We start from the raw sequence: 13,393 nt of genomic DNA, 5'->3' as shown, positions 1-13,393 counted from the left end.
GTAACTTGCTCAAGGTCATAGTTCATTAATGACCAAATAGCACTGAATTAGATAGAACTGTGTGTGTCAAAGCAGGCCCTTTTCACTATAATATGTTACCTTTCTACTGCAATGAGTATCTGTATGTTTTTACTATATCTTTGATGGTTATCATAAATTTCCAAAAGTGGAATTGTTGATGTAAAGGAGATGAGCCTTTTAAAGTGTTTAGTAGATACCCCAGATTGTTAACATGAGGCTGGTATCACTATTCAGTGACACCATTCCCAAATTTTTTGCAGAAGGAAATTAATTTGAGATAGAAAAAAGGGGTGTCAAGTTCATGAGAGATGGGGGAATCTGTGTGGTGTAAATAAAGCTGAAAGCAACTATTTTCTGTAACATAGGTTTCTACTTTGAAAATCTGATGGTAAAAAATATTCTCTATTTCTGGATCTGAATAGGTTCACATAAAATTATTAGGAATCATGAATATGTACATGACCAAGCATATGGCAAATACTTCATGAAGATTCCACCATAAAGAATTGACATGGATTTCTTGCTTCTGATGGGGATCTAAAGTCTGGAAAACATGCCCATCCTAGCCTAATGACATGAAAAAGCTGAGTAATTTTTAAAATTACAACTTTCCTTCAATCCAGAGAGAAATCTTGAGGCAACCAAAGTAGCCTAAGTCTGAAGAAAGACAAGTACCTGCAAGGAGAGATGGAACATGAGCACTGGCTCACCTGTGGCTTCAAGTAGATGACAGGATCAACACAGAAGCAGGTATAAAAAAATCAACTATTCTTTAATGAATTGCTAAAGACCAAGTGTGGGCTTGCATGAGATTACAGAATCCTTAGGAGCCACAAACACAAGAGAAATTTACACACACACACACACACACACACACACACAAACACAAACACATACAGGCTTTTCTGCATGGATTTAGGGTACAGACCTAGTAAAGAAAAGTCACCACATGGGAAAGTTAAGTCACCATTTTTAGTTTAGTCAGTTTCTCTCTTTGTAAGGAATAAAATTCTTAAGCTCTAAGGAAAAGACAACAAACCCTATTTCTTTTAGGGTACAGAAGATCTACTGCAAATGGGGAAAGTTAAAAACATAATGTCTTTTACTTTGGGAGGAAGGCAATAATTAGTTCTGAGCCAAAATGATTAGAAGTGTGTCCTACCCCTAAGAGAGGGTCATAATAACTAAGAAAGCCCCATTCCCACGACCCAGGGTCACAAGATCTATAAGAAAGGTTAATTCTGGAAAGCAGAGAATTCATCCCTGCTTCACACCACCAGGTTAATAAGCACTTTGTAAGAAGCAATGGCAGTATACTACTAGGAGAGGGCAAGAGCATGGAGAGAGAATCTTTCTGAGGCCCACATGAACAGAAACGTCTGAAGTTGAGGGTAGAGTGTGAATATTGAGAAAAACCTTCCATAAAACTAACTCCCATACTAAGTACAAGGTAACAGAGTAATCTGAAACTGGTAGTAAACTGAGGGTAACCACAGCAATGACATAACCCAAACGTAGTTTATTTCCTTTTGGATTGATTCAACCTCAACATTAACAATTTAGCTGAACAAGTGTGCACACTTCAAGGAACAAATACTATTTACTCCAATCTACACTCATCTATCTACTATGTCTAATATTTAAACAGAAATTTTAAGATTCATAAAAGGGGGGAGAGTTCATTCTCAAGAGACAAAGCAATCAACATAAATAGCCTCAGATATGACTTAGCTATTGAAACCATCAGTCACAGAACTTAACAAAATGATGATTGATACAAGGAAATCTTTGGTGAAAAATATGGAAAACATGCATGAACAAATAGGAGACTTCAGCAAAGATATTAACTATAAAAATGTCAACTAGAAGTGCTAACAATGAAAAGAAAGTGATAGAACTGAAGAATGCCTTTGGTAGTCTTCGTAGATTTAAAAGAGCTGAGAAAGGAATCAGTGAAAGTGAAGACAAGGAAAAAAGTGATCCAAACAGAAACAAAAGAAAAAAGAGAATGAAAATACCTATAGCACACTTAATCTGAGCAACTAAGAATTGTGGGTAATATTGAATGTTCTTTCACATATAAAATTGGATTTAAAAAGGAAGAAAGAGAACAGGGCAAAATAAATATCTGAAGAGATAAAGGCCAAACATTTCCACAAAATAATGAAATATTTCAAGTCACATATACAAGAATCTCAGAGAATACCAAAGATCTCTAACTTTTATCTTAGATAAATACCCCATCAAAACACACATGCACATAAACAATAATTTTCTATACATTTCAAATTTAAATTTCTGAAAAACAAAGACAGAGAAAAGTCTTAAAGACTGTTACTGTTAGAGAAAAAAATACAAAGAAGCAAATAAGAATTATAGCAGACTTCAGAAACTATGTAATCCAGATGAAAATGGAGTGACATTTTTATAGTGATGAAAAAATAAATGTCAAACCAGAATCCTATACTTAATGTAAATGCCTTTCATAAATGAATGAGAAATATATACTTTCCATGCCATGTCAGAGACTTTATTACTACAAGCCCTGAGCTGTAATAAACGTTACAGGGAATTCTTCAGGTGTAACCTTTTCATACCAGATGAAAACATGGATCTACATAAAGAAATGAAAATTTCAGAAATGGCTAAAATAAAAATTAATATAAAATAATTATTTACTTTAATTATTATCTAAATAAAATAGTAGTGAGTATATAGGAAAAAATAAATGTAGTAAATACAGGAAAAGTATAGTAGTATTATAGGTTTATGTTACAGCAAAAGTATATGACAACTATTACCATACCACATCTGCTGGGATAGCACACAATGAACTGGTTGAACAGCCCTTGAAGGTAGTCTGTCATTAACTTAAGATATATATTGAAAATAGCTATTAATAGTTGCATGGCTATATGTGTTTGTTTAAACTAATAAAACTTCAGTGAATTTTACCAAATATATATTATACTCAATAGGTATTAAAACAGGAAATTCACATGCACAACTTACCTGTTTATCCTCTTGACTTTTCTTCTAGGCATGGCATCACAGTTCTGATGAATGATGATGATAAACTATCCCCCTATGTTGTCTAATCTTACCTTTACTTCTTACCTTGTTTTTGAGATTACTTCTAACATTTGATGGAGGAGAAGGCTGTAATCCTTTGAGTCAAAATAAATATGTATACACCCACACAGGCACATTCACACACCCCTCAGGAATTAAAATATGTATAAAGCAATGGAATTGTAAATGTGTCATAAAGAAGAGGAACTTTTTCCGTCTATGCATAACATGTAATTTTCTATTAATTAAGTGGCAAAACTGATCAAGATCACACAAATGTTAAATAACCATTCAGTATGATACTCAATTAAGATACCATAAATAATATATTTGAATCTCTATCTTCTCACTTTCTCTAGATTATTTGTTCCATAAATAGCTAAGGTCAAAATGGCTTAAAAATATTTTTAAATAAATACTGGCATTCTCTGTTCCTTATACTCACCAAGGTTCTTTCTGCATGTAGGACCTCTCCCCATGCTATTTGTAATACTGAAATTCTATGCCATGGTTCCTTTTGTGCAAAGTCTAAGATGTGTCACCTCACTCAACCTCAGTAGATGAGTTAGAAAGGAAGCCCCTTCTGGGAAAATGCATTCCCAGAGATGTGAGTCAGAAAGTAGAGGGTGGCACCATCTGAATTAGAAAGGGATGGGAGATCAACACTGACACTCCAATATAAATAAAGGCTCCAGGCCCAGTTCTATGTTTTTATCTCACTAGGAATTTTCTTATGTATAATATATTACAATTGAAATTACACAGTTTTTCTTATGTGTGTGTGTGCTTACTTATGTGGCTCCTACAACCCCTCCATACACATACATACATATATTTCTAGATCATAAGACTGGGAAAATCAGGAATCTTTGCTTATTTTGTCCAGAACTTCATCCTTGAAGACTAACAGAGTGCCATGGAGCTCAATATGTAATCATTAAACAAATGCAGGATTTTTCTTGTTAGATTCTTCAGCAAACTTTATCACACACACACACACACACACACACACACACATTCACACTCATGTATGAAGTATGATAGAGAATTTTATGATAATTTTTCTTTTTATAACATTCAGTTTAAAGTTGAATGTGGATAATTAGAATGGCACAGATATATAACATAAAAAGTAATATTATTTGGATACATTTCATTTGAATTAATTCTCCTTTGCATTGGTGATTTTATTAATTTTCTGCTAATAATTTGAAAATATATGTTGCATTGTTTGGCTTAGATTCACTAATCCATCCATTTTGTGAAGTGGATGGGTTCTCTATAGATTCATTAATCCATCCCTGTAGTAACAATAAACAATACGTTTTACAGATGTAATTATGCTATCTTAATTTGATTCATCTCTCAGAGTAAAATGTCATGTTCTTACATTGTTTGACTTGCAGTGTGGGGTTCAACTCAAAATTATTGTTGTTATTAGAAAATGAAAAATCAATACATAATCTAATCCCACTTACCAAGTAGATTCTTCCATAAGTACCAAGGCCAATGGTTTTATCTAGTGAGAATATTCCAGTTGGATCCTGAAAAAAAATAGTAAAAAAAGATGTCAATATTCTTGATAAAATTCCAATCTGCCTTATTTATTCATCTAAAATTTACATTTGAAGAACTCAAGTGTCATTTACCAAAATAATAGATATGTCATAATATTTTTGATAGAGTTGATTCATTTATAAAAGAGAAACAGGGGCACAAACCTTAAATATGTTTGTGATTAATTATTATAAAACTTTTAAATACATACAAGTATGTGAAGCTGAGGAAAATTCATGATGTAATTAGAAAGGTAATCAAAATAGAAATAAATTCACTTACTTGCTGTTGAAGTAATCAGTATCCATTTTTGAGTGCTAACCAGACAGGCAGAAAGTTTAACATATAGCAAAAGGCTTAGATATTGATCCAAAATCTAGATGACTTCTTAAGATTATAATAGCTCTATAATAATGTTTTATTAGCGCATTATAATTATACGTAACATTGGGGTTCAATTTGACATAGTCATATTTGTATTGAATATAATTTGCTCTACTTCAGTCCCAAATTTGTCCTCCTCTTTTCTTCCCTCACTCCCTGGTGCTTTATAGTTATACATAAAGGTGAAATTTACTGTGGTGTATTAATATATGTATGTAGCAAAATCTTGTCAATTTCATTTCACAGTTCCTCACTTTTTCTGTCCTTCCTTCCTTCCTACTCCACTGAGATTTCTATTTTCATGGAATCCCTCCCTTGCCTCCTTATTTTGCTCTAGCTTCTGTACATGACAGAAAATATTCTACCCTTGAGTTCTTGGATATTGCTTATTTCACTTAGCATGATGCTATACAGTTTTATGTATTTACTGGCACATGCCATAATTTCATATTTATTTATAGCTGAGTGAAATACCAGTGTGTGTGTGTGTGTGTGTGTGTGTGTGTGCGCGCGCACGTGCATGTGTGATATATTTAAAATCTTATCTGTCCATTTATCTGTTGACAGGTACGTGGGCTGGTTCTATAACTTGGCTATCATGAATTATGATGCTCTAAACATTGATGTGCCTGTATCACTACAGCATGCTGATTTTAGATCTTTTGGATATTTATTAAGGAGTGGTATAGCTGAGTCATATGGTGGTTCTTTTCCTCGTCTTTTGAGGAAACTCCATATTGCTTTCCAAAGTGTTTGTACTAATCTGCAGTCCCACCAACAATGTATGAGTGTACATTTCTCCCCACATCCTTACCAGTATTTATTATTATTTGTATTCTCAATGATTGCCATTTTAATTTGAGTGAGTTGAAATCTCAATGAGGTTTGATTTACATTCTCTACAATAACTCATAAATAAGAAATAAATTTATTTATGAATAACAAGACCATGGCATTAAAAGAACAGCATCTAGGAAAACTAGATATTATTTGTTTTATTTTTAAATAGTAATATTTCCATCAGCTGAATGCCTTTTTATAACACAAGTTGATAGTTTTGAGACTCAAGTTTAAATATAGCATCATAGGAAACAAAATACATTCATGGACAGAATCTTAAGGCTTCCATATTCATCTTAAAGCATTATTTCTTTAATTTTAAATATGGGTGTTCTTTTCTTATTTTCCACAAAACAATGCTTTTTGAAATTTTTACTTTATAAATTCTCAGACTATTTTTATAATACTTAAATGAGACATTAGTAAATGCCAACTTATACAAAAAATGATATACTTATTATACATAGAAACACGTACATAGAAACTTTGACAAGTTCTTGAAAATTCTCATTACGTATAGAAAACAAATATTTAATCCTGTTAGAAAACATTTTTATTACTATGACAAGTAAATTAAACAGAAAAACTATTGAATATATGCAACGTATACAAATTAAATCATAGACCTCTTAATATTGGCATGATGTTTGTGTCATTTAGCAAAACTGCCATAGGAAAATGACACAGCTCTGAAATTGCGTCAGTCAACAAATATTCAACTAGATGGAGAGACAGGAGATTTAAGTTTTAACCCCAGCTCTGCCATTAATTAACTATATGACCCTGGGTGAGTTATTTACTCTCTCTGGAATTCAGCTTCCATACATATAATATGAAGATGTTGTGTTAGGTGATTTCCAAGCTCTAAAATTTCTACCATTCTAAAATCCAGATGTTTCCACTGGATTAATATGATCATTGTTAAAGCAGCAGCCTACTTTCTCCAAATCATCATCAAAATTAATATAACAATAGAGTTATGAGTATAAGCAAATAGTTCAGGAAGTATATTCCCAACAAAAAGATGACATTATTCAGGAATTGAGAGGTAAAAATAGATTGTTATAATGCCCTTGATATTAAGCTTATCACTTTTGTTATAATTCATTGCAAGACTTATGGGGAAAAGTTAGGCAATAAAGAAATCACTAAATGACAAGCTTAGAGACTTTATCACTTTAGTATGTTTTCTTGAAGAATATTATTAAAAGATATATTTTAGACATTAGTAGTTTTGGAGAAACAGCTACTGGTCACTTTCAGAAAATTCGTACATGTCAACTGATTCATATTGGTAAACCATTCTTTGTTATAGTTAAGGCTTCCCTGTAGCTGAAAAAGATGCCATTTGTTAGAGAATTGCGGTATTGTGTACACAACTTTTTTTATGAATTTCTGAGCACAGTTAATTTTTTTAATCCTGTTTTTAGCCTTCAATAACATGTGCTCCTTAAACTTAGATTTGTACTTGGTGGTAATTACTTTAAAGAGAATCCAAGGAAGTGTACTATAATAATAAAATGTCTATGGACTTATAGAGGCCTTATTTTCTTCGTATCTGTGTTGTCAGGAAACTGTCTCCTACCCACAAATAACCAAACCATCTTTATTGTATTCTTGCTCACATTTAATAAAATGTTTTTTTTTATAAAATGTCCTGTTTTTTAAAGAAGCTCAACTTAGTACCTATATATTCAAAGACTATATTGTTTTCATTCATTTTATTTTAATTTCCTGTCTCGAAGCTACTATTTTTCAAGAATAAATGGTAGTCAAATTGGAAAAAAAGAGGGAAGAACTGTGCCAATTATTAAGTTAATAATACTCAATTTCTTATACTTTCCACTTTGTCAGAGCAAGTTTATTCTGGGCTCCCAAGGAAGGAAGAATTTAAAAGGAACTCTCTTTTTGATCACTGTGAAATTATGAGGTCTACATCACAGGCACCTTCATATTACTCAAACCTTTCCTCTGCTCTGCCACACTGAGATAAGAATACCAGAATAGGAAAGATATATCTATTTATGACTTCTATATCAATTTGTAGATTATTTGGGGTTTCAGTAGACTTTGTGTTCCATTTGGGTAAACAAAATAATAAAGGAGAAATTCCAATTTCTAAAGCTTTTCAGTAAGGAAAATTATTAAAAATCATAGTTTTAAAATTTTGGGGGACTATAATATTTTTAGATAAATATTTTCATGATATTTTTCCTACCTTTATAAATTATCTTCTACAATTTGAAATTCCTAGTCTAACTATTACCTGAAATTCAAAATTTTGGAAAATCCTGTCTGTCTTCGGAATTCAAGGTGAGAGGAAAAGGATTGAGCACCTTGATGATTAATTTAAAAAGGGTGGGGGTAACAGGAAGAAAAAGGACCACTAGAAGGCAGTGTTTACCGGTCAAGGGAGATACCATCAAAGCAGTATGACCCACAAAACCAAATATGGCAGAGACTTAAGGAGAAATAGAAATTTTAAAAATGGTCACCAAAATAAGTAAAGGCATTTTAAATTTAGGATAGAAAAGAAGAAGTATGAGGGAAAGTGTTCCAGTAGCCACAAAGCAAAAGGAAGGAAAGAGATTGTGCAGTACCTAGAATGAGATAGCAGAGACTTTTTTGTTTTAAAAATTAGGAAGAGTGATTTTATGAAAAGAGTTTAAGATGAAACCTAAAAATGATGGCGATGATAGGAAACATGTTAGATTGACATTCAGGCATAATTTAAGGAATTTATTTCACAATTCAAATGGAATATTTAGAACGGAAAAATCTCTTCTTATAGATCAGTGCTTCTCAAACTGTGGATTGCATAGGCTCCCTTTCCATAAGAATAATATGGAGAATTCTGTTAAAAATACAGATTATTTGGGCCTAATATTGAATTTTGAAATAAGAATTTCCTCGGATGGATCCCCAAGATCCCCAGATGATTCTTGCATACTGTTTTTGTGTATCAACATATGAAAAGCACATCTCTAGAAACTGGAAAAAAGATAGAAAATAGATTGAAGTACAATGTCAAACTAAGGTGATGCTCTATGTGTAATGGAAGATACACTGAATATTTTAATCCTTGTGGACTTGAAAGTAAAACTGCTTCCAAACAGGAGCTAAAGGACTTTGTAAAGTGGGAATTTTCTCATTACTGAATGTGGAAAATAGGTTTGATCTGGGTGGCAGGGAATGGGAGAGTTAGCAGTTATATTTAAATATAAACCTAATGTAATTCAAATATAGTTTTGGATCATGTACTATTTCAGATCACCTCTGCCACTATGGTCCTCAAGGCCTGTCTAATCCTGACCCCAATATAGATTAGGACTACACATGGCAGTGTCAAATACCAAGGCCACAGCCCTGAGGAATGTCATTACCATACTGGGCACAGAAGGCAGAGGGGACAATCATAGTGAAAGACATGCCAGATTTGGAGATGAAGAAATAGTTTCCAGTCCCAAGTATTGAGTGACACAGGCATACTAAGGAAGAAAAATACACACACACACACACACACACACACACACACGCACCAGGTATTGCTGATGGTAAAGGTGAAAAAATACACACACACTAACATAAAGAAATGTATAAAGCCAAAAGGCTTTGCAATAATACCCTTTTCAAAAAGGAACCACAAACCGCAAACTTCTGCACTTTCTATTTTTTCTACCTATAAGAAACATTTGGTCAATAGGAGATCAGGGACAATTACAGCAACCCATCAATTACACAAGTATGATAGAATTGACCTATTATTCACTGATATTAGTATTAACTCTCTTATGACTCGAGGGTATTATACAAAAAAAGTTTTATAATTATATAACATTAAAACTCTTAATTGTAAATATTGTGTAATTTTCTTTCCCTTTCCTGCTTTCCCATCTTTCACTTCTGCTTCATGTTTGAATTTGCAAATATTATCTATCCAATAAAAATACCAGAAACTTTCCACAAACCACTTTCTTTAAAATCTCAGTTCACATAGCAAGCCTGTTCTCTTTCAAGGTTTTTTTTTTTTTTCCTTGTGGTCATTTATCTGGCCAGCACTGCAGAGCATATAATGTATGAACCTTAAACTAGACCAATATTTAATTATATTTCTGTATGCTGCTAGATAATTTTTGATCAATTTGACAGTCCAAGATCTGAATCTCCCCTCATTATCTGGCAGTTGCCAAACTGTTTTACTTGGTATTGACAGTGCTAATGGTCTGATCTTCACATTGTCCTATTGAGGATAATTATTTCGAGGGATACCACCATATGCAGGTTTCTTTCCTTGCTTTACAAGCTCTCCTTTACATCAATGTGCAAAGTGCAAATTTTCACACGAATGACTTAGATAACTTTTCTTCTCTTCATTTATTTATACTTCTTTAAAGGCTCTGGAAATAAGTCAAATGTAAAAAAAAATTCCAAATCATTGTTATATACCTTAGTCACCAAAGCAACAATAACTTCCACATAACTACAAATTTGACATAAAGGAAATTCTGAAAGGTGTGTTGTTCTTACACTATATATCTTAGGGTTTGGATATGGGTGTTTGGGGAGGGAAAATATCACGCATAATTTCCTCAGAGAATGGGCAAAATGGTTCCTTATAAAGTTTATAAATTTAAGAATTTTCAGGAGCTGAGGACTTTTTGAGATTTTCATGAGATTTGTAAGATGGGGCCAACCATTGGCGCCCTAAGGTTTAGCGTCTAGTACTCCCTACATTACAAATTAACCTCAGCTTGATCCCCTCCCCACATGTGGTCTTCCCTACTTAACCTTCAGAAAAGTCATACTCCACCAATATAAAGATTGCAGCCTTTCTGCATATCTTCTAGACTTTCACAAATTATTATGTCCCAGGCCATGACCATTTATTTATGCCCCCCCCCGTTTATTTTGTGGCAATAACATTTTCACTTCTTTTACTCACTGGATGTGGAATTCCCTACCTGATCATTTCTAGGAGTCCTTTCCCATTCCTCTCTTTAGTCATTTTTAGAAAGGAGTTTTTTCAGTTTGTCCATGTGTGGTTTTATATATCTGCCCTAGTTTGATTGTCTTTCTCTCTCTCTCTCTTCTCCCACCATATACAGAGAATTTTGGAGAAGTGTGACATTTCATTGTGATTGAATCTTTATCTGAATATAAAAATTCTATTCAGAAAGAAAGCCACCAGTTGAGACCTCCATATTCCAGAAATATTATGTACATATTGTATAGAAGGAATTTCAGGTGCATGTGGGGTAGAAAAGTTACTTTTAAAAAGTTCTATGGTGTTATTTTATAAAGGTGCAACAATAATTGCAATTCTAATATTTGTAATTCTAAATGTATGTATTGACGTTTGTTTTTTCAATGACTGTGAACAATTTGCTAAATGTTACTCCTGTACATTGCCTCCCTCCACAGACACAACATTGTTGTGTAAAGTTATATGGCCAGGTTTAGAGAATGCCACATTTTTTGTGGGGGTCAGGTATCTGTCATTATCATGAACACAATCTTTAAAGGCCAAATATAAATAAAATTAAGGCAAAGCGACTTTGAATAGTCTTATAACCTCAAGGTTAATATTTAGCTTTTCCCAAAGCAAGCAGGCCACTGCCCTGAACTACAGATGCCTGGGGATCATTCCAGCACTGTGCCTGCTTATTTCCCTTTCTGAGAGTCCAGGGGCCCTTTGCATTCAAGAGAGGGTGCAAGTGAAATGCCAATCTAAAAAGGGAACTTGAAAAACGGATTTGGGTGAGATCCAATATCAGCCAGAAACCAGATGCCAATGAAATAAACGACACTGCTAAAATAATAAGTCTGCTAATAACGATGGCAATAATAGCTCACCAATCAATTACAAGTGTGGAGAAAACTGGGTATTGGGCAACAGGACAACCAGCATATGAAATCCACAAGAAAAAGCTAAATCTGGATAGCTAGGAAGCGTAATACATTTTTTTTTTAAATGGGGATGTGCAGAATTAACTTCTTTCTCAAGCGGCGTCGAGTCCTTTTCGGTCCTGCAACACTAAATTGGGAACATTGTCCTGGCGAGAATAAAGTTTTAGAAATTGCTATTAGGAAGTGAGAAAAGTTAGACTCCAATGCGTAATTTTCAAACCCGTTGTCACCTAAAAGTAAAGGTCACTCGACGAACAGGCGTCTCCTCTGGCAAAAGAAGAAAAAGACGGGTAGCCTGTTAAGAGGAAGGAGTACTCTTAGGAAGTCAAAGGACTTCGCACTTTTTGGCCTTTCTTTGAGCTCCTCTGGGATAGGTACCCAAAGTGCCGCTAGACAAAGCAGGGTGCCTTTTGAAAATGTTTGGGGACCACTGCCATCCCTTTTGCCCCACCGCCGCCCCTTCCCTTTGCCTTTTGGTGGAGTTTGATGCGGTCCTGGGTACTTAGGGGTGTCTATTCCTCCTGACAGTTTCCCAGGTCCCCTCCCGCGCCTGCTGTCCCGTCGAAGTCCTGGCCAACTCCTGTTCTGGATACTCTACTCTCTCCCTTGTGCTCAGAACTTGAAGAAATAGAGTACTTAGAGGGTGACAGGCGTCCTTCACTTACCGGCAAGTGGCCCAGATCTGTGACCTCCTTGTCCCTCCAGCCCCCAGGTCCCGCCATGGCTTCGAGAGGAGCAGGAGCGGGCGACTGACTTGGGAGCGCACCGGGTGTCAGTGGAAACTGACGAGAAGTTGAAGGGAAGGGAGAGGAAAGGGGAGGGCTGGAGAAAGGAGTGGGGATTGGGGTTTGTGGAGTGGGAGATAGAGGAGTGGAAAGTGGAGGGAAAAGAGCTGGGAGTGGAGGGAAGCTGGAGTTTGAGAGGCGGGAAAGCAAGTTTGGTTAAGGCAAGAGGAGAGTTTGAGAGCGTCGGTACTGGAGAAGAAGCTAGAGGGGTGCTCCGCCGCAAGAGCGCAGTGTCTGCCCCAGCAGGGTGCGCCTCTTTCAGGGTGAGGAGGGGGGCGGTGCAAGGAGAGGGGCCCGGGAGCAGCTCGAAGGGGATTGGTGCAGCGTCACGTCGCCAGGTGGGCAGCCGCGCAGCGGGGAGGCAGGCTAGGGGGGCCACTAGCCAAGGGAGGTGCTGAAGGACTATAACGGTTTGCTAGCTGGCCTTTCTCGGCCTTCACCCCGCCCCCGCCCTCTCGCCCCCTCCCAGGTCCACTGCTGTGCCCGCCGCTCCCGCCCCCGCTGGAGAGCGTTCCACAGGAAACTTTTTCTAGGCAGCTGCCAGCCCCGGAAAACCGGTCCCGCTCCGCGCCGCTCCCAGTCTGGGCCCCACTGCTCTGCCACAGTCCAAACAGCCCGCACCCTAGTCTCCCCAAGAAACACTTGTGACTTTTCTAGTTGTCTATTTTCTCTTTCTGCTCCTTTGATTTTATTGATCCATTTATTGCAAAACCCCATCAAGTTAAAGAAGGAAATGACTTGCTACCGCATTAGGGATAAAACCTAGTCAAGCCCTTGTTTGAGCGGCCGAGTGGAGCCCTAGGGCTGCCACAGCTCGGCCTTCGAAG

At 35.8% G+C, this 13,393-nt stretch overlaps 1 protein-coding gene across 1 annotated transcript in view; it reads right to left on the bottom strand.

Moving 5' to 3' along the window:
• The window catches only part of NRK (Nik related kinase), a 131,331-nt gene extending 118,495 nt beyond the window's left edge, over positions 1 to 12,836 (bottom strand). Inside the window, exons 1-2 of the mRNA XM_081277025.1 lie at positions 12,447 to 12,836; positions 4,572 to 4,637 (exon numbers count right to left, since the gene is read on the bottom strand). Coding sequence (XP_081133151.1) covers positions 4,572 to 4,637; positions 12,447 to 12,503 — 123 coding nt within the window. The 5' untranslated portion in view covers positions 12,504 to 12,836. The remainder of the gene's footprint in view (positions 1 to 4,571; positions 4,638 to 12,446) is intronic.
• Positions 12,837 to 13,393: the final 557 nt, after the last annotated feature.

The sequence above is a fragment of the Spermophilus citellus genome (genome assembly GCF_964194105.1).
Source record: "Spermophilus citellus genome assembly, chromosome: X".
In the NCBI taxonomy this organism is placed as follows: Eukaryota; Metazoa; Chordata; class Mammalia; order Rodentia; family Sciuridae; genus Spermophilus; species Spermophilus citellus.
This window is presented reverse-complemented; position numbering and strand designations above follow the sequence as displayed.